Genomic DNA, 19,686 nt, shown 5'->3' with positions numbered 1-19,686 from the left:
TGCTGTGCTGTACCTGAAGAATGGAGTGCGAGATGACAGTGCGCAAGGCGCAGCACTGAACCATGCAAAAACCACAACACAGAGAAGTTTGTGTGTCAATTATTGCAGTGTTTATTTAAATAATGCCCATAACACATAGGCACCACTCTTTAGAAGTAATCTCTTTAGATACACCACTGTCTGCTTTCTTGCAGAATCTCCTGCGTTTAGTAAAGAAAGAAAAGGTATTTTACTGCTTTATTAAACAACTAATTATAACAGTATACGAATGTGTGATGACGTGTTGCTTCTTCCACTTGATATGTTTTATACACTGCAAAAAGGGAGGGAAAAGAAATGCACATCACTACACATTATAGGGATTGTATGTTTAACCGGTATTTTCTCTCTTTATTTTTCTCCATACAATACCTAGCAATAATGAATGGTGAATGTTCACCGCATGTATAATTTAGGACCAACTTCAAAACAATCATCACAGATAACAAAGTGGGCTCTACATTAATAGCAATCAAAATTAGTTGTATGGAAGTATACAATATATTTGACACATACGACTGTCAAAAGTATGAAGTGCTATTGGTGAATTACATTAAGAGGAAGCTTTAGCTCCGGCCCAACTCCGACGCAGCGTATTCAAATACATGTAAAACGCAACCGAGATAACCCCTTGACCAATTTTAATGAAATTTGTTGTATTTGAGAGAGAAAGTTAAATTCTAGTGACTGTTGGAAGCAAAATTTCGATTTTGCTCCTGAATTGTGTTACAAGAAGTTCCAAAAATTTGAAAGTCAAAGTGGACAAATTCTATGTAATTTTACATCTTACATGAATTTGTTACGTTGTTTACAAGGGTTCTGCAAAAGCTTTATTTCCACATTACTGAATCTTTTAAAATTAATGTGTAACATACTACAGTCGCCGACCGTTTATTCGGACCTCACGGGGACTGCGGAAATGTCCGAATAAACACGTGTCCAAAAAAGCAGATTAAGAAAAAAAAATGAAATCCTTTATTTCCACGCACTTATCGGCAGTAGGTTTGAAGAAATCGTGAATGCGCCGTTGCACGCTGTTTCGTTTACGCGCAATCAGATAAGCCTGAATCTCGGAGAGGGTCGTACGGTCACTATAGGCGGCTGAAAGCACAGTCACTGCTTGTACACGATCCGCATGCGACGGCAGCGTAGCGCATGGTGCGTCAACTTCCGACTCGGTCATCGTCCGGCGGTGCAGCAGAAACCTGACGAATGATCTCGCCGTCGTCGAGTTCTGCGCATGTCAGTACAGCAGTGTCACCACCTGTGAAACTCAATGAGACCGTGTCCGGAATCGCAATGCAACCACTGCGCAAGTCTCGGCAGAACATTTTCCGCGTCGGTAGGGAGCACATCGGAAGGCGACAAATCTTAGGCCTCCCGGCACCCGCTTGCCGGCATTCCGCAGCGCAGTCTGCGTGGGCACTGTCGGCGCCATTAGAGACTTGACGCGATGTTTCCGTATGCCGCGTTGGATTACCGAAACCTCGACGCAGCACACAAAGCAAACACCACTGTGCCGACACCAGTTACACAAACGGAAAAAAATTGGAGGACACTTAAGCTTCGCCCTCAAGGGTGGAACGCGACAGCGTTCCCGTCGACCCGCCAAGGGGTGTAAGACAATGGGCTACGGCACAGCGACTACGCGCCCCGCATCGGACAACGTCGAGCGGGGCGCCGACAGCGTCGAGCAACGCAGCGTTCGGCGCGGCAACGAAAGGTGCGCCTGAGCAAGCAACGCATGCCTGAGCCTTAGAAACAGCTCGTTTCTAAGGCAACACCGCATTCACTAGAGGCGCTTTTGTACTGCTTTGAATCATCGAACTTGTGGCTGAGTGGTAGTGTCTCCGTCTCACACTCCGGAGACCCTGGTTCGATTTCCGCCCAGTCCCTCTTGCAAGTTGTTTTTTATTCATAAAATGCCTGCTGGTATTTATCGCTCACGGCCAACGCCGCCTGCACCGACGCCGACGACACCGGCTTTTCTGCGGCACGAGCTCCTTAACGCTATCGCGTTAAAACGCGGCCTGCTCGCAGCGTCGTGCGCGAAGAAACTAATCAGCTGCTGGATTGTCTTGACATGGCTTACTAAGCTGAAACCGGAACTGCTGCAGAGCCACTCTATCGAACCAGGCAGAAACGATAATGATGAGCGGGAATTTCCAGTAGCGCCAGTTGATGGGGCAGCAAGGAGACTCCGTTCAAAACAAAAATGGCGTTCAACAAGTCGAACCATGCACCGGTCAGAGTCAGTGCACGGTGCTCTCGACCGAGTAGGTTCAAGGAGAGTCTGAAAAATCAGAGGAGAGGTTGCAAGTGTCCGAACTTTCGGCAGTTGTTATAGATTATGTTCTATGGGGAGAATGGCGGTGCCGCGAAGCTGACCGGATAATCGGGCATGTCCGAATTTTTGGAGTCCGGAAAATCGGTCGGCGACTGTGTCAATTTTGTCCTCTTTAGATGCACTATTAGCTGCAATTCACAGAATCGCATCATCATTTTTTATTGCTGAGTTACAGAGTTGTAAACTTGACAGTTTCGTTTCTTGAAAATTTTCTGTTTTTGCCAATTTTTAGTAAAAGATTGACGACCTGAATCAAAAATTTGAAACCACCAGTCACTAGATCTTAAGTTTTTCTTTTAAATGCAACAAACCTCGTCAAATTTGGTGCAGTGGTCGCCGAGAGCAAGGAATTCTCCTTTTACATGTATTCATATGAGAGCACCGAGCTAAAGCTTCCACTTGACTCGTGTTAGTACCCAGAACCTGACTCCAGGTGCCTGTGCACCTATGGAACCTTGCCAAGAGGTCGCATGCCTTTCTGCGTACCTAGGTTGAGATTAAGTTTTTCGGAAACGCTTGAAAAGTGGATGCCTCAGGCCCATGTCCTTCTTTTTATCAGTCCTGTACTCCAGGTACACTGCACTGTCGGCACCGGACATGGAGCTCATGTTTCCAGTTCTTCTCGACATCTGCAGCAAACACAAGAAATAAAAATAAATGCTCCTTATAATTCATTGGAGAAGCATGTCTTCAGTAGCAACAAGGGGCACATATGGAAAAAAAAAATGATATCACAACTGTATCCCATATTTCTGTAAAGAGCTCAGAGAAGTGCTGCCACATAACACCTGCATGCAATTACCATAGCAGAGTTATGTGCAAATATAGCAGAATGTTTAGACCTTACAGCAGGTGGACGTGACCCAATTTACAAACTCGTGCAAGCACAAGCTGCAAAAAAGACAAACTGTCTCGACTGTAAAGATGGTGCTCGAATACAAAGTGCACTGAGGCGTATGAATTAAAATTTCATATGAACAATTTCAAGGAGATCTTACAGCTGTTCGATGTACAGAATAATTTGTTACATGTGGGCTCAATAAATCCCTGTTCGAATGTAGTTACAAAAGCATTCCACAGCACTCAAGCGGAACATCCAGAGCCCTCTTGCAAAGACAGCTTTCTCATTCCATTCGTATGATAGAGGTCACACTGGAACAAACCCATTGTATTTTTGTGTGTTACCTAACTGATGCCAAAATATCAAAAATATTAGTTACAGCATAGCAGAGAGGGCCATAGCTGCAGATTAAACAGGAACCGACAGTGAATATTGACAAAGCCAAACACTGTTATTGAAATACTGCTGTGTGTTAAGACATTGCGGGCGGGTTGGCCTTATAAAGATTTCATGCAGTTACTTGTGCGAGTTGCACATGCAGATATTTTTTTTACTTTTCCAAGAGTTACTAATTGGGGTACAGGTTGTTTGCAGAGGCAGGCTATATGTATGAAAATAAGGCAACTTGGTGCATGCCACACCCTAAGCTCTTTTTTGAAATTTACTTATTTCAGCACATTCACATTTTTATTTGTGGACACTAAGTGTTAAACTTCAGTTAAAGTTAATAGTGTTTCACTGCAACGTGCTCAACGTTTTTGTTTCATGAAAGCTTTAGTCTCAAGAAATTACACGAGGCAATAGGGCTGCCGAAGGTGAATAACTGGGTATTACAAAAGCATTTCAGGCCTCTAAAGGCTGTGCAAAGGCATTCCGCACTCAGTGGCCATCAAAAGAAATCACTCCCACTTTGTCTCTAAGCCTCCCATTTCAGTTACATTATAAAGGGTGTCTCATGTAACTTGAGCCAAACATTAAAAATATGCAAATGCCACGTAGCTGGACAGAACCAACGTAATGTTGTTTTCCATCGCTTGGAGATACTCTGATTATATTTTCATTACATCTAACTATATATAATTAATCAACTGCCAAAATGTCATAATTAGACGAAAAGTGTAAAAGAACAAATTGTAGAGCAACATGAAAAACTCCCGATACAGCTTTTTGTTGCTCAATACATGCTACATAAAAGTGTTTTTCCGGGCGTGAAAGAAGCACGCAAAACTGCCGCGCGACTGGCCGCTCGAGGCACTTTGCCTATAATCTCTATCACTAAAGCTATCACTAAAAAGCTCGAACCTGGACGCGGTGGCCAGTTGGACCAGTCTCGCCAGCAACGCGTTCCTCCTCTGCATCAGCATCATTGGCAGCCAGCACCTGCTGCAACAGGTTTGTCTGCTCTTCCTTTGTGCGGTACGCAAGGTCCTCCTGTGGGAAGAGGAGAATGTGAGAATTTATACAAGGAATGGCAGCTCTTCAAAATTGGCAGTCTGCACATGCGTAGATGTGACCAGTGTGGCGTGCCCGTTTGTTGCAGAGCAGCTAATGGACCACCAAACCAAAAGCTATCTTCGCCTTTACTACCGTCATGACTGTTTACATTTCCGACATTTCCAGGTGCAGTGGGTGAATAGGGGAGGGGGGGAGTTGAAGACCAGTGTCTTTCCGGTCCTGCAGTCTTTCCTGCATTGTTCGAAGGAACCATTTTGTTTTCCCCTGCCCAGGGTGCTGGAAATGTCTCAGATGTCAGTTCCAAGATACACTCGGCTCTCGTTACAACAGACCCTGATAATCTGACAAAAAATGTCCGTTTTATCTGAAGTTTGTAATATCCGAAATGCCTCACTACTGAAACTTTGGTCACGATGTGTAACAATGTTATTGCAAAGTGTGAGTGACAGGTGTCCAAAAAGAAGTTGCAGTATTGCCCGAAAGGTGAAGCATCGATTGCGATAGCAAATAAGTGGACAGCTATGTGAAGTAAGGGTACTGGTTTTATCGGCTGTATAAAGTTGAAAACATTCTTCAACTAAATAAACAAGCATGGTGTCATGCACGCAGGTAAGCATGAACACATCTCGCTCAATGACTGCGGAAAGTTACTGTCAAAACGTTGGAGTGAGGAAGTGCAGCAGCAGCAGCGAGCGAATTGACCTTCGTGCTGTCTCTCCCTTCAACACGAACTAAACATTGAAAGCGCAGCGCGTACAACACACTCTGTCCATATCGCAGATCGCTTTCAAGATACGGTGGCCGCACCGTAAACAGCAGCCGCCGAAGTGGAACCCCCTCTCTTTTGCATCCCCCCCCCCCATGCCTCGTGAGCAAAAGAAGACGGCGTGCTTCCACCCCGCCTTCCTTTCTTGCATGCGCAATATTGAGCAGCGATTGTCGGCTGAGCCACGCAAGTCGGTAGTCAGTCAGTCAGCAAGTTTTGCGGCACAGCCTACAGACACAGTGACAGCTGAAACTACCCTCAATGACTATTGCTGCATATAAATAAAGAAAGAAACCGAAAGGCAGCTGAAACCCACCTCGTCCATGCCTGCCATCTTGGTAATAACCTTGTAACTGTAGCCCTGGTTCACCAGGAAGCGCTGTCTCTTTCGCGAGTAATGCATCTCCATAGTGTCTTCAGACACCAGAGAATAAAAGAAGGCATTGTATTCTTCAGCCACGGCACCTGTGCAGAGACACCAAGCATGAAACGATTAGACAAAGCGTTGATATTCTTGCAACATGGTATGTCTTGCAAACCAGAAATGCTTTGTTGCATTGAACTGCTATCTTTTTGCATGATGTTAGGAATGGCATGGGAGGAAACATACTTAACAAAAAGACATCTCAGGCAGAAAAGAACCACAAGGAAGTGCTCATTTTGACAATGCTTATTTAATGACCATATCTTCAAAATAAAGAAGACATTTATAGAGACATTGCAATGGCAAGAATGATGAAAGGAGACAATGAAGGAACGTGCAAATCAGGGCAATATTATGAACAGGTCATTCTCGCCTCTCAAAATCTTGGAAAGTATTTCAGCCTGTGTTTTCACTACAGCTGGCGTGATGTTTCTGTGCATAAACTCCTGCATTCTATGTTAGGGAGGGCGCCACAGAAATACTCGAACACGATTTGGCTGAGGCACCACAGCAGACTTGGGCATTGTAGATTTCTATATAATGAACTTTATTTTCCAAAGGCTTCTGAATTATTGGCTTAGTTTCCAAAAATGGTTTGCAACTAAGTTTGTGAGAAGCCACTACGTTAGTATAAACTGACCCTATGGTACCTCTTTAACTGTATACAGTCTGTGGGACTACAGAAAATGGTCATATCATGTGCATCTTGAAACAGTGTGGGATCCCCTTACTTTAGGAATGAAGAGTGGCCCACTCCATTGCAAAAATGGTAGAGAAATTGTTCACTGATTGACTCACAGGATTTGACATCCCAAATAAATACACAAGCTATGAGAGTCGCTATCATACCTGCCAACCTGCAAACTTTAGAATTCGTAAGAATCCCACAGACATAACACTGAAAGGAGAGTATTTTCTAAAGTTTTCCCTGGGCACACCTTTCGTGATATATACATGTGCACTTTATTAACCAAACTTGGAACTGCACATACTGGCAAGCAACAAGTTATGTTTTCAAATCACAGTGATTCTTCAGTGACATTCCTGTTACCAACGTCACCTGCTTCAGGGACATGTCTGAATAAACTTGCTCAAAGCAGGTCTTCTCTGGTGTCCTTTCACAATGAGAAATCTTCCAAGAGTATGGGGAGATGGACAAGCTACACTTTTTCGCGAACAACTTATTTTTAGTATAACTTGACGAAATATTTGTAAACTCGAAGAATGAGCCCGAATTCTCCAACATTACGAAAAATATGTAGAAGCTGGCAGCTATGCAGTGTTGTAAGGGCTCCAGATCATACCCAGTGTACGGGAATTTATGCACTGCATCTCCATCAGAATGTGGCTGCCACAAGTGGCAGTCAAAACTTGCACCTTGTGCTCAGCACTGGAACACCGCAGCCAATGAGTGGCCACAGTTGGTTGGCACAGGTAGAGTTCCCTGGTAAAATTACTAGAGCAAAATTTGGCACTAGTGTCTACGTGCATTATAATGCTTCATCCAGCATGGGAGTGATGCGCAATATATGAATTTTTCTAAACTTTGTCCTTCTGGCTTTGAAAAACCTTTAGTTTTTTTTTGTTGCCACAGCCCACAGGCCATCCAGATCTAGTGGGACGGATAATCAGAAGTGCCAAGACGTATTTATTCATTCAAAAGTATACTCCTCAAAAGATACTCCTTTGAAGAAATGTTGCATGACTAGCACACAGCACTCTTAAACCGCAGAGACCAATAAAAGAAGCTGCAGTTTACTTCTCAATGAAGCCACGCCAAATTGTAGAAGAATCTGTGTACAGCACCCACCTTTCCCATGAAGGTCGGACTGCAACAACAGATTTTCTTATGGTAACTTTAGTAAGGAACTCTATGGTTTGAGCCTTCCTGTACCAAGCTACAGGAAGGCTCTAACCATCTGTACCTACTAAAACAGCAGGCACCAAGGATGAGGCCTACCTTTCTTGGCCCTGAGGATACGACCCAATCGCTGAGCCTCCTGCCTCCTGGAGCCTCCATGAGCGGACACCTGGATGAGGACATTTGCCTCTGGCAAATCAAAAGAGGTGTCGGCCACCTTGGACACAAAGATGGTGTTTACTTTGGGATTGTACTTGAAGTTTTGCAGGATTTGCATTCTCTCTTGCTGAGATGTAGGACCATAGATGTATGGCCTGTCGGAAGACAACAGAAATCATGTGAAGCCTTCTTTTTAAATATTTAACCAGCCAGCGAAAGAAAGCAGAATGAATGCATGATGGACTGTAATGACACTTGTGCATGCCATGTGATTACTGTAAAAACAGACACACACAAAAAAAGTTGCAGTTTCACCAAAAAGGTGAGGCATTGATACTACAACAGCAAAGTATTAGCTAACTACACGAAGTAAGATTCATGGTGTTATCAGCAATATAAATTGAGGCAAACATTCGTTTACTAATTAATTAACAAGCATGATGCCATGCGTGCACGCAGGGCACCCGAAGCCACTAGTCATTTCGATTCGCCGTATAGGGGCGCGAAATGCGTCCGCTATAGACAGACGCGCGCAGAGAGAAGAGAACGAACTCTGAGAGCGACCGGCGAGCAGCCGAGCGGCGGTGAAACTGAAACTTTATTGTACGTGACTTATGATGGCGAATGCGGAGCTGGTTGCGTAGTGGCGGACAGCGGTGCGAGGATACCTTGCACGGAGAGGCTGGTCGTACAGTCCACAAGTTGACGGGAGCGGAGATTCACGTTCAAACCGAAATGGGTAAGAAAGTCCACACCTAATATGGCGAAGCGCACGTCGGCGAGGATGAAAATCCACCGAAATATGCGACGCAGGCCCAGGTCAATGGTGAGGGAGCGTTGGCCATATGTTGTGATTGTGGATGTATTTACAGCTTGCAAAGGCGCAGTCCTCGGACAACGGTGTCGGTCCTGGCGAGAGGCAGGAATGACGCTTACCTCTGCACCAGTGTCCACAAGAAAGCGATGGCCTGCGATCCTGTCTGTGATGTAGAATAGGCGGCTTCCCGTAGCGGTTGAGTCACGCGCCGCCATTAGTGACTCGTTTCCATGTTTCCCTGCCAGCGACAAGGCTGTCGACATTTTGCAGCGCTGGCGCCGAACCTGGTGTGGTACCAGCAGAAGCCGTCAGAAGTGTGTCTTGGGCGGGAACGGGAACGCGAACGTGAGCCACCCCTAGCCAGTGGAGAGCGACGAGGCTTGTCCATCTGCATCGCTGCCATGGTGTCCATTAGCCTGTCAATTTTCTCCTCGAGGCGAGATTGCCGTACCTCGAGGTCTGATGTGACAGTGGTCGAGGACACCGCGGAGCTTGCGCCGGAGTAGTCGTTCACACGGTCCGCGAGCTCTGCCAGTTTGTCAAGAGGCACATCATCCGCAGCTGCCAAAACCACGACAAGTGTTTGAGGCAAGCGTTGCAGAAACAGCTCGCGCAATAGTGGACTCTCGGAGTCTTGGGTACGGTCGCCGAGTAGCTGTCGCATCCGATGTAATAGCTGCGATGGTCGGCGATCGCCGAGTTCTTCCGCGTTGAGGAGTTGCTGCAAGCTGTTATGTTGTTTGGGTTAGTTGCGTAGGGTTTCAAAGATGCGACGGCACGAAGCCGCGAGTGACAGACTCCATTTCTTGAGAACAACTGTGGCGGCCACGACTGGCCTAGCCTTTATTAAAGATGTCGGATTTGTAGGGGGCGCCAGGAGATACATAACACGCCCCTTTTTGAGTGATGATTACAACAATAAAACACGCACTTCATGACGTTCAGTTCTGAAATCTGGCCGGTGGCCGTATGGCTCTCCCAGCCCTTGTCACGTATGTCGAAGCATGTCTTGCTTCTTCAGGATAGTTGTGAGGCGTAGCATCGTTGGCACTTGTTCGGCCCGATTCATCCAGGGTGTAGTCTTCTGCTGTACAAGTGGCTTCACAGAACACCTGGGTGCGTGGCCTCAGGTGCACACGGTTACGCACATAAATTGCTCCACTTGTAGTTTGCACTGTGTAGCGCCTTGGTTGAGGACCAACCTGTGTGACGACTGCTTTTTTCCAGTCATTCTTGTGCCTCACCCATACAGGTTGATGTTTCTTCAGAGGTGCAAGTATGCGAGTGTGGTTGTCTCCATATCTGGAGACATCAGCCTGGAGAACTGCTGGAATGACAAGCCGTTGACCACAGCAAATGAAGCCGTCTGTGGTATACAGTTCACTTCTTATGTGAAAGTATGGTCTTGCCATCGGATGAACATCACTAGGGCGATCAGGCCATCCTTGTTGAATGTACTTGGTTAGTTGTTGCAATACTGGATCCCGACTTGTTGCTTCCTGGATCTGGTTGAGCTTGGTGGGCGATGCTTGTACCAGACTGGACACCAACAGTCCTGGATTACTGTCTGCAGTTTCCACCTTGGATTCGGGGTTTGGGGATCTTGACAAAGCATCAGCCACAGTTAGCTGTTTCCCCGGTACATACACTAGTTCAGTGCTATAGCACTGTAGCCGGAGCAAAAGTCTTTGCAGTCTAGGTGACATTTTTGTTAGATCCTTTGTCTGCAGTCCAACAAGAGGTTTGTGGTCTGTTTCCACTGTTACAGAGCGTCCATAAGTGTAATAGTGGAACCGCTCGCATGCGAACACCACAGCTAGAAGTTCTTTTTCTATTTGAGCATAACGTTGTTGGGGAGGTGTAAGGGCTGCAGAAGCATATGCGATTGGCCTGCCTTCCTGCAAGAGAACCGATCCCAGGCCATATGAGCTGGCATCTGTTGAAATTGTGATCGGCTTTGATGGGTCAAAATAACGCAACACAGGCACTGTTGTGAGCTTGTGTTTGATGAGCTTGAAAGTCTTTGTGTGCTGGCTTGTCCAGTGCCACGCTACATCTGCCTTGAGAAGCTCACGCAGAGGACTGGTAGTTGCCGAAAAATTAGGGATGAACTTCGTGAGATATGTCACCATTCACAAGAATCTTTGCAGTTCTGACTTGTTTGATGGAAGTGACATGGCCTCAATTGATCTGACCTTGTCAGGGTCTGGGGATAGCCCATCTGAGGAGAGCTGGTGACCCAGATATTTTATGGCTGGAAGTCCTAACTTCAGTTTTGATTTGTTAAGCTTCAGGTTGTTTTGTCTAGCTATGGTCAGAACAGTTCTGAGATGGGCTTTGTGTTCTTCTGGAGTCCTTGAGGCAACCAGTATGTCATCAAAATATGGCTTCACAATGGCCTGCCCTTCAAATACCTTGTCAATGGCCTGCTGGAACAGCTCGGGGGCTGTCGCAAGCCCAAATGGTACTCGAAGAAAACGGTAACGGCCCCATGGTGTTGCGAATGTGCAAAGCCGTGAACTTGGTTGATCCAAAGTCAGTTGCCAGAAAGCACTCTTGGCATCAAGGACAGAGAAGACTGTTGAGCCATTCAGGCTTGCAAAAAGCTCTTCTGGTACTGGTATGCGGTAGTGTTGCCTTTTTAATGCTGCATTGAGGTTCCGTGGATCCAGGCACAAACGAACAGTTCCGTCTTTTTTGGTTATCACCACTATGGGATGGACCCATTCACTATGTTCTGACTCTCGCATGATTACGCCATTCTTCTCCATGCGCTTCAGCTCTGCTTTGACCTTATCCTCGAGTGCACTAGGTACTCTGCGAGGAGCACAAACTGTCGGCACTGCACCTTCACGCAGCTGGATGCTATAACGTCCCGGAAGCTGGCCGATTTCTTCAAATATGTCAGGGAAATCATTCAGTACTTCCTGAAACTGTTCTTGCAACACTGTGTCAGTGGACTTTGTCGTTGCTTGAAGGGTCTTCACACGGGAAAGCAAGTGCAGAGTTGAGCATGCAGCGGCCCCTAGTATCGGCTTGAGGGGCTCCTTCACCAGCAGAAATCTCAGACGGCACTCCCTGTTGTTTACCGCACAAGACAGTTCACATTCACTGTCTATTGGAAGCTGGTGGCCACTGTACGTAGTCACTTTAGCTGTGGTTGGTTTGGTTGCTGGTCTGCACGGCCACTGCTTGAACATATTTTCTGGAATTATGTTGACGTCCGAACCGGTGTCTAACTTGAATGTCACCTCGTGTCCATTAACACTGACACATTCGCTCCAGTCTGTTGCGTCGACATTGACACTGCACGTAGTCAAACAGCCCAAGTATAATTCCTCCTGCGAGTCTTGTTGTGGTTGCTCATGAAGCAGTCCGACTCGCGGTCGATGCGCTGGTGTCTGCCGACGTGACTGCTTGCACACGTGCGCAAAATGGCCAAGTTTGTCGCAGTTGTAACAGTTTTTGCCAAAAGCTGGGCACTGTTGTGGGGGATGCGAGGTTCCGCAGCGAGAACATTTACGATTAGACCTTTGGGACGAGCGATGAGGCTGCTGAGGCTTGTTGATACCTAGCGGACGACCAGTTGTCTTCGTAGGTTTCCGATTATACGTGTGAACGGCATTCACTTCTGGCTGCTGATCACTGGTTCCGATCTCTTGCACATGTTTCTTTGATATTTCCGCTGCCTTGCACGCTGAGACGATTTTTTCCAGAGTGAGGTCGCGCTCCCGAAAGAGCCGTTCGCGGAGAGCTCCATCGCGGATTCCAACCACCACGCGATCGCCGATGAGTCTGTCGCACTTGTCACCGAAGTCGCATTTCTGCGCCTGTCGTCGAAGGTCAGTAACAAAATCATCAATGGACTGACCTGGCTTTTGTACCATCGAGTTGAACACCGCCGCTGCTTGTATGACGTTCTTGTACGGGCGATACAACTCGTCAAACTTGTCAAGTATGTATTCCACTGGGTCTGCGTCTTCGTTTCCGGCGGCAGGGTCTGGAGGGAACGTCTGCGCGATGCGACGAGCATGCGGGCCAAGTACATGAAGCAACAATGCCTTCCGCGCTGATTTAGGCTTAGTGTTGTACTCACAAGCCAGTTCATATATGGTGAATGCTTCCCGCCATTCTTCCCATGCGGTCTGAGGAGTGTCACCAGGTTCGAAGTGAGCCGGGGGCTGGATGAAAACGTTGGCCATTTTGTTAATTTCAGGCGTTGCGGGGACGATCTGCTTGCACTTCTGACACCATGTTATGTTGTTTGGGTTAGTTGCGTAGGGTTTCAAAGATGCGACGGCACGAAGCCGCGAGTGACAGACTCCATTTCTTGAGAACAACTGTGGCGGCCACGACTGGCCTAGCCTTTATTAAAGATGTCGGATTTGTAGGGGGCGCCAGGAGATACATAACACAAGCGGCTCCTCTCGGACACGGTTTTGCGTGTGAGCACTATGGCCTTGAAATGGTCGTAGGGCGCGCCCGGATGTGGGGCTGTCATGACGTCGTCGAACTCATCAGCTACCTCGGAGGAAAGTGCTGAGACGACATGCAGGTACATCACACGTTGCGATGTGATGCGCCGCAGATCGAAGAGGGCTTCTACTTGCGTGAACCACACGGCGGGATTCTTCGGCCAAAACGGCGGCAGCCGCAGCTGGGCATTGGAAATGGCGTCCATGGCAGCGCTGGGGGCAGGGATGTCGCCTGGCACTGTTGATTGGGGCTGAAGAGCCGGGGCGTCGTTGCTGACTACTGTAGTGTTCATTTCGTCTTCCATTGCGTGAGCTTGCTACGTCCGAGTCACCAAGCTATAGGGGCGCGAAATGCGTCCGCTATAGACAGACGCGCGCAGAGAGAAGAGAACGAACTTTGAGAGCGACCGGCGAGCAGCCGAGCGGCGGTGAAACTGAAACTTTATTGTACGTGACTTCCACGCCGAGGAGGCCGGCGCCGCGAACATAAACATCCGCTCGTTGTGCAGACGCTCACGGCGGCGGCGGCGGCGGAATCGGATCCACTACATGCCGTTAACCTTAATTTCCACCTGTTGCAGATAATCTACAACGGATAGGATAGGATAAACTTTATTAAAAGAACAATCAGGCACGTGGGCCGCATATGTGCTCAGACACGCAGATAGCTATGCACAGCCACAACCAGGCTAGAGGAGCAGACGTGCACTCAGATTCTCTTTCCAATAATCTCATAAGTATACATAAATGTTCATACTGTATTTACACACATCTAATGCACTCTATTCTTCCTAGAAAATGGGTCTGAAAATCGCCCGCACATTACAATCGGATATGAAAACAAAACTGTATTGGCAGTGTTGACAACAGGCTACCGCCAGAGCCATCAGACGCAGCGTCAGTGCCATCACAAAATAATGAGAGCAAGTTTTTGTGAAAGCTGCTTTCGGTACGTTTCGTACTTGACTACGATCTTGGCGGTATTTTCGGCCAATAACTTACGGAGATACTTTCACTTTCCCGGGATTTCACATGATGCGCACCGGATGCATCAGTCTAATCGGCCCAAATGTTTTTGGGACTGTGCCAAGCTTGTTATTTGCGCTCAGGGCCAGAAATGCTGTCAGATGGCTACTTTGACAAGTCCAATGCAGAGTTTCGGGAAAATCGTAGCAGTTTCTTTAAAAGTGATCGCTTGAGAATACCGCTCCTGTGTGCACACTATCTGTGACCAACGGAGCACAAATGGAGACAACAATGAGCCACTTTCATTACGAAAAGTCACTAGATAAACGAAAATTCTCATCTGTGAAGGTTCATTCTGCAAGTCTGGTTTTTCTGGAATGCGGAGGGCATGCTATACTTTCCTTTTACGAATTGGTGGCATGTTAGATACGTTCAGGTGAACTGGGTGCGCGCTACATTCAAGGGCACATTACAATCTGACAAATGCGGTACTTGATCGGCAAATTACACATGTAAAGCATAACAGTGTATTAAAAACAGTAGAGCACCTCTACAACAAAAGTTACCTGTATAACCAGGGGAATATCGTGTCCAATTTCTATTGCGAGCAGTGCAGTGCGCAACTTTTACAATGAAGTAGCCCGTATAGCGAACGCTTTCGGAGGTCCCTAGCACTCCGTTATAAAGGCGTTCAACTGTATGCGAAATTATGACGGGTACAAACCAACAATTTATACACTGTGGAAATGTATTAAAACGTGCATTCCAAAATACTTTTGCATCCTTTGAGAAAAGAGAATCCACATCAGGGGGATGGGAACACCACCCACGAGTGCTGCCAACCTCCGAAGCCAGTTTTCCCCTAATTTGAATAAAAAAAATGTCCCTAGATTTCTCTCGATGAGTGGAAAATGTCGTTCTTAACAGACGTCCGTGCGCCAAGTTTCATCCTAAACACCAGCGCTTGTTTCTTCCCTGGCAGAACAATTTCACCTCCAACGGGTGTACAGTTCCGCTGCTTCCCTTCAAGGTCGCACCCGTGTTCAGTTTGCGTCGAGCGCAAAACATCTCGTTGGCGACGGCGCCTCTTCGGATGACCGGAAATTATTATCGTGTCGTTAAATGTCCCGACAGCAATGTAAACACGAAAGGGTTGATGTCAACAGTGTAATTCTGCCGATTCACAAGAAAATGGTACGAAAAAGCCGACGATAGACAGACATGGGTTACTGCGGTGCACCGAACAAAGTAAACAATTGGCAAACGAAGCGATCTCGTTTATTGATCACTCGTGACTGTATGACGGTTTTTACATGTAATTCACATGAATTTCATGATTACTAGGTATATAATCCTTTTAGTCAAATAAATACTTTCAGTTGTTCGACCAGCACTTGTCTTGTCTTCTTTCTCGTGTTTCGTTTGTGTGTGCGCTGCCCAAGAATGGACACCACTTCTGCTGCATGTGCTAGCAGTGGCTGAAGTTGACGTGCGACGAGAAATTGAATATGTGCATGATGCATTGAACATGACTGGAGTTCATTCCTGCATCACCACTGCACCGATCGATCGAGTTACTGGACGATACATGCCCGCAGCTTGGTCGCGCCGGCATCACTGAAGCAGAGATGATTACTAGTACTTTCAACTTCCGTCTCTTGAGCACTGTTAAAAAATGGCCAAGCTATTTACATTGCTGCCTCTATTCTATACTGTAGGAGACGTACTAGTTAAAGTTGTGTGCACATGTCGTATTTGTGCTATGCGGCTATATTTTATGCTTATTTCTGCACAGTGTCAATGGAAGTCCGTTGTTGCCATCGGAGACAACACGGATTTGTAGCAAACATCTCGTGGGAAACTGCACAAATGACTTGAGCTAACACACATCGTATGTGCCTACGATTTTTCCGGCGGCACATGCAATGTCGTTTCCAATTATCTACACAGTGCCAATTGCATGGCTAAGCAGACACTGCCCTTTCGCTACATTGCAGCCATGAAAATAATTGTCAAGCGTACCGATATTCTTAAAGGCAAATAGAAGCGTGTATATTGTCCTTCGAATAAAACGTCTACGCACACATACGTAGGCACGCACCACGCACGGTACGAAACGTGCCCAAACACGCGCAGTGCAAGAGGCAATCAAGGTGATGTGAACGAGAGATGGGAGAGCTGTACACCGCTAGTTGAATTTTGCCCCACATGCGGTGCTCTCACGCCAGCGCCGCTCAGCGGTGCCGTTCTTGTCTATCAGTTTGTAAATAAGATTTCTGTAAAGATTAATTGATGTTTGTGTTATGAAAATAGACTACAACATCTATAGTGTAAATTTATTTGTAATGCTGTTTTAATAGTAGTTTCGAATAATGAAGTCACTGCTTTCAAGCTGATATAATGCCGGAGTGGAAGTTATGCTAACAAGAATGTCTCCTGCTTAAGCCACATTCACAGAAGAAGCTGTCAGCCTGTTTATACCATGCAGACTTGTTTTGCATGTAGAGCACATTGCCAAGTTTACACAAGACTCTATCCATATTGTAAGGAAGTTGGGTAACACTTCACGATACCAATGCAATAGTCGAGAATAATTTTTTCTGTTTTGCACGCGGGTAATGACATAGCACCACCACACTTACATGCTTACACACCATTTGCAGCGAAGCACGCAGATACGCGACTAATTTTTATTTTTCTTCTATGGCAAAACTTGCCCAAAAACATGACCACTGTCACGTTTTCTCAGTCTAAGGTTGCTCCGCCAATGGATAATTCCCGGCAAATTTTAGTAGACGTGTGTATAGTCGTCTGTTCAGCACTATGACCACATTGTCGTGCTTGGCACTAGTTATATGTGTCTGCTTACGTCCAAGTTTGCTCATGCTGCTTTGTTTGGCCTTGCAGCGTACGCTTGTTTAGCCAGTTATGAGAAAATATTTCATTCACAGCGCGCAAACATCTACAGCACAGCTAGAGGTATGATCGGCACAATCAGAATAACAGTGTCTCCATAAAGAGCCTCGGGCATCGGCGCCCTGTCATTTACTTGGTGAGACACGTTAACTGCACTGCAGTATGAGCAGAAGCCACACTTTGCATGTTAATGTGAAGGTAATTTGTGCTGACAAATTAAAACATGCTGTGATGTCAATCGTTCTACTGTTTCAAAGTCTTAGCACAAAATTCCTCTAGATTTGGACAAATTTCCCTTTTCTACCTAATCAAGACTTAAAATCCCTAGATAAAGAGAAATATCCCTAAAGTTGTCAGCACTAACGTCACCACACTTTACAAGATCTACGCAACAGGTTGCCTTCCAAGTTTATATGCCACATTGTGATTTCATGACATCATTCTATTAGTGAACACTCACCTGTTCATCTTGATGGCATAATGCTTGAGGGAAAAGACGTTGTCAGAGAATACTATGATCTTGTCGTTTCGCCTCTCGTGATATTTAATGAGGAACTGGCAGGCCCTGAACTTGTTTGGGTTCATGACGAATAACAACTGAAAAAGATGCGCAGATGAAAGGTAATGTAAAGGACATCCTCATTCAGTGGAATTGGTAAGCATGGAAATAACAGAAATCACCCCCACAATACCTAGTTGTAGTGCTCAAATCAATAGTCGTTGACAACTGTAGCGTGTTTTAGCTTGTCTGAAAATGCATAAACCTTTGCAGAATATTGGGTCGGCACAGAAGTCGCAGATAAAGCAGTGACCTACCATATTTTACTTAAAACTGCTGCTGTAAAGCATCGGTAGCTACATAATTGTTGAGATGCAGTCTTTTTAAGATTTTCCTTTGACGAGAACACTCATGCTACACAAAAACATTTCGAACGCATGGTAGTTGGACAAAGCGCCAAAAATGTCGCTATCAGCATTGCTATGGCTCTGTTAACTTGTGTTAACTCGGCATTCCGTAAAACGTAACACATTTACGGCCAAGATAGAACTCTAGAAACTGATCCACACAGACCACCAATAAACCAAATAACTCCGTTTTACTTTTAACTTTTAGTCAATCAGAATTGTAGACTGTTAGATTACCCATGTGGAAACCTCCCAATGCTTGTTTTACATTTGGAGATGACTTGGTTGCTGTGAAACTGCAGCCGCAAGGTCCACACAATTCCTCCCCATTTTTGCACCCTCAATCAAGAAAAATGGGGTGGGAAGGCTGTTTGTCAACAACAAGGAACAGGAACAAGTTTGTAGTGCATCAATAAATCAAGAGAGCAGATACAGGTAAGTGTGGCAAAGCAATAATGCAAGTATGACTAAAAAATGAAAACAAGGATTTACAAAGTCGCATTGGAAGGCCTGAACAATACGAATTGCATGCCTACTACATGTACATATTTTTCAAAAGATTCAGCGATAAGATGCTCACCATCTTCTTGCATGCTCTTGCTTGCAGATACTCCCTGTAGAACTCTGGTGACATTGGGCACCACACCTAGAACAAAGCAAAGCTGAAGCATAACTGCAAGTCGGCCTAGTTGGAACAGATTCATTAAAAAAAAAAAAAAACCTTGTGCGCAAAACAAACAGGGACAAAGAAAAGGAGCCACACAATAACGAGTGCTTTCTAACAACTGGTTTTATTTTCGAAGAACCATCTGCTTAAATACCCACAGATCTGCGCGATCCAGTCAACAGAACACGCCGATAGTGCGTACAACAGCACTTTTGATAAAATGCCATGGATCAGCGCTACCCGGTCAACATAAAAACAGCTAAGCATATAAAACAAGCACTTAAGACGAAAATGCGTTAAAGATATGATGACAGGAGCGAATTCTCTGTCTAACAATGAAACGGAAGGATGACTGATGCATTTTCCCTTTAGTTTTTCAATCCAGTGAGCTTCCACAATTTCTCTCATAGGTTTGATTTCTATGCCTAAACAATATGTTGGTGCTACTAAGACAAAGTGAGCACGCATGTTCTTGACAATGCATTGCGATATGCGTACTAGGGCGACCTTTCAGACTAGACAAGTGTTCCCTTAGTCTCGTGTCAATGCATCTCGCAGTCTGCCCTACGTGCACATGACCACACGTCATCGGAATCTGATACGCAACTTTCTTCACGCAATCGACAAATTGGTTCTTACGCGGATGTTTAATACTGCATTCTTTCTTTGCATCATCCTTACTTTCTAACTTACTTTTTACCCTAGAAATGCATCAGTCATCCTTCCGTTTCATTGTTAGACAAAGAGAATTTGCTTCTGTCATCATATCTTTAACGCATGTTCGTCTTAAGTGCCTGTTTTATACGCTTAGCTGTTTTTATGTTGACTGGGTAGCGCTGATCTGCGGCATTTTATCAAAAGTGCTGTTATTTGCACTATTGGCATGTTCTGTTGACTGGATAGCGCAGATCGGTGGTTATTTAAGCAGATGGTTCTTCGAAAATAAAACCAGTTGTTGGAAAGTGCTCATCCTTGTGTTGCTCCTTTTCTTCGTCCCTGTTTGTTTTGCGCTCAAAGTGTTTTTAAAAATGAAAGCAAAGCTGCTAC

The 19,686-nt window shown here is 45.8% G+C and overlaps 1 protein-coding gene across 1 annotated transcript in view; it reads right to left on the bottom strand.

Annotated features, from left to right (window-relative positions):
- Positions 1-223: 223 nt before the first annotated feature.
- hay (ATP-dependent DNA helicase hay) overlaps positions 224-19,686 on the bottom strand; it is a 45,452-nt gene continuing 25,989 nt past the window's right edge. Inside the window, exons 15-21 of the mRNA XM_070532168.1 lie at positions 18,553-18,618; positions 17,527-17,663; positions 7,833-8,047; positions 5,765-5,913; positions 4,530-4,658; positions 2,873-3,015; positions 224-313 (exon numbers count right to left, since the gene is read on the bottom strand). Coding sequence (XP_070388269.1) covers positions 2,884-3,015; positions 4,530-4,658; positions 5,765-5,913; positions 7,833-8,047; positions 17,527-17,663; positions 18,553-18,618 — 828 coding nt within the window. The 3' untranslated portion in view covers positions 224-313; positions 2,873-2,883. The remainder of the gene's footprint in view (positions 314-2,872; positions 3,016-4,529; positions 4,659-5,764; positions 5,914-7,832; positions 8,048-17,526; positions 17,664-18,552; positions 18,619-19,686) is intronic.

Source organism: Dermacentor albipictus, chromosome 1 (genome assembly GCF_038994185.2).
Source record: "Dermacentor albipictus isolate Rhodes 1998 colony chromosome 1, USDA_Dalb.pri_finalv2, whole genome shotgun sequence".
Lineage (NCBI taxonomy): Eukaryota > Metazoa > Arthropoda > Arachnida > Ixodida > Ixodidae > Dermacentor > Dermacentor albipictus.
This window is presented reverse-complemented; position numbering and strand designations above follow the sequence as displayed.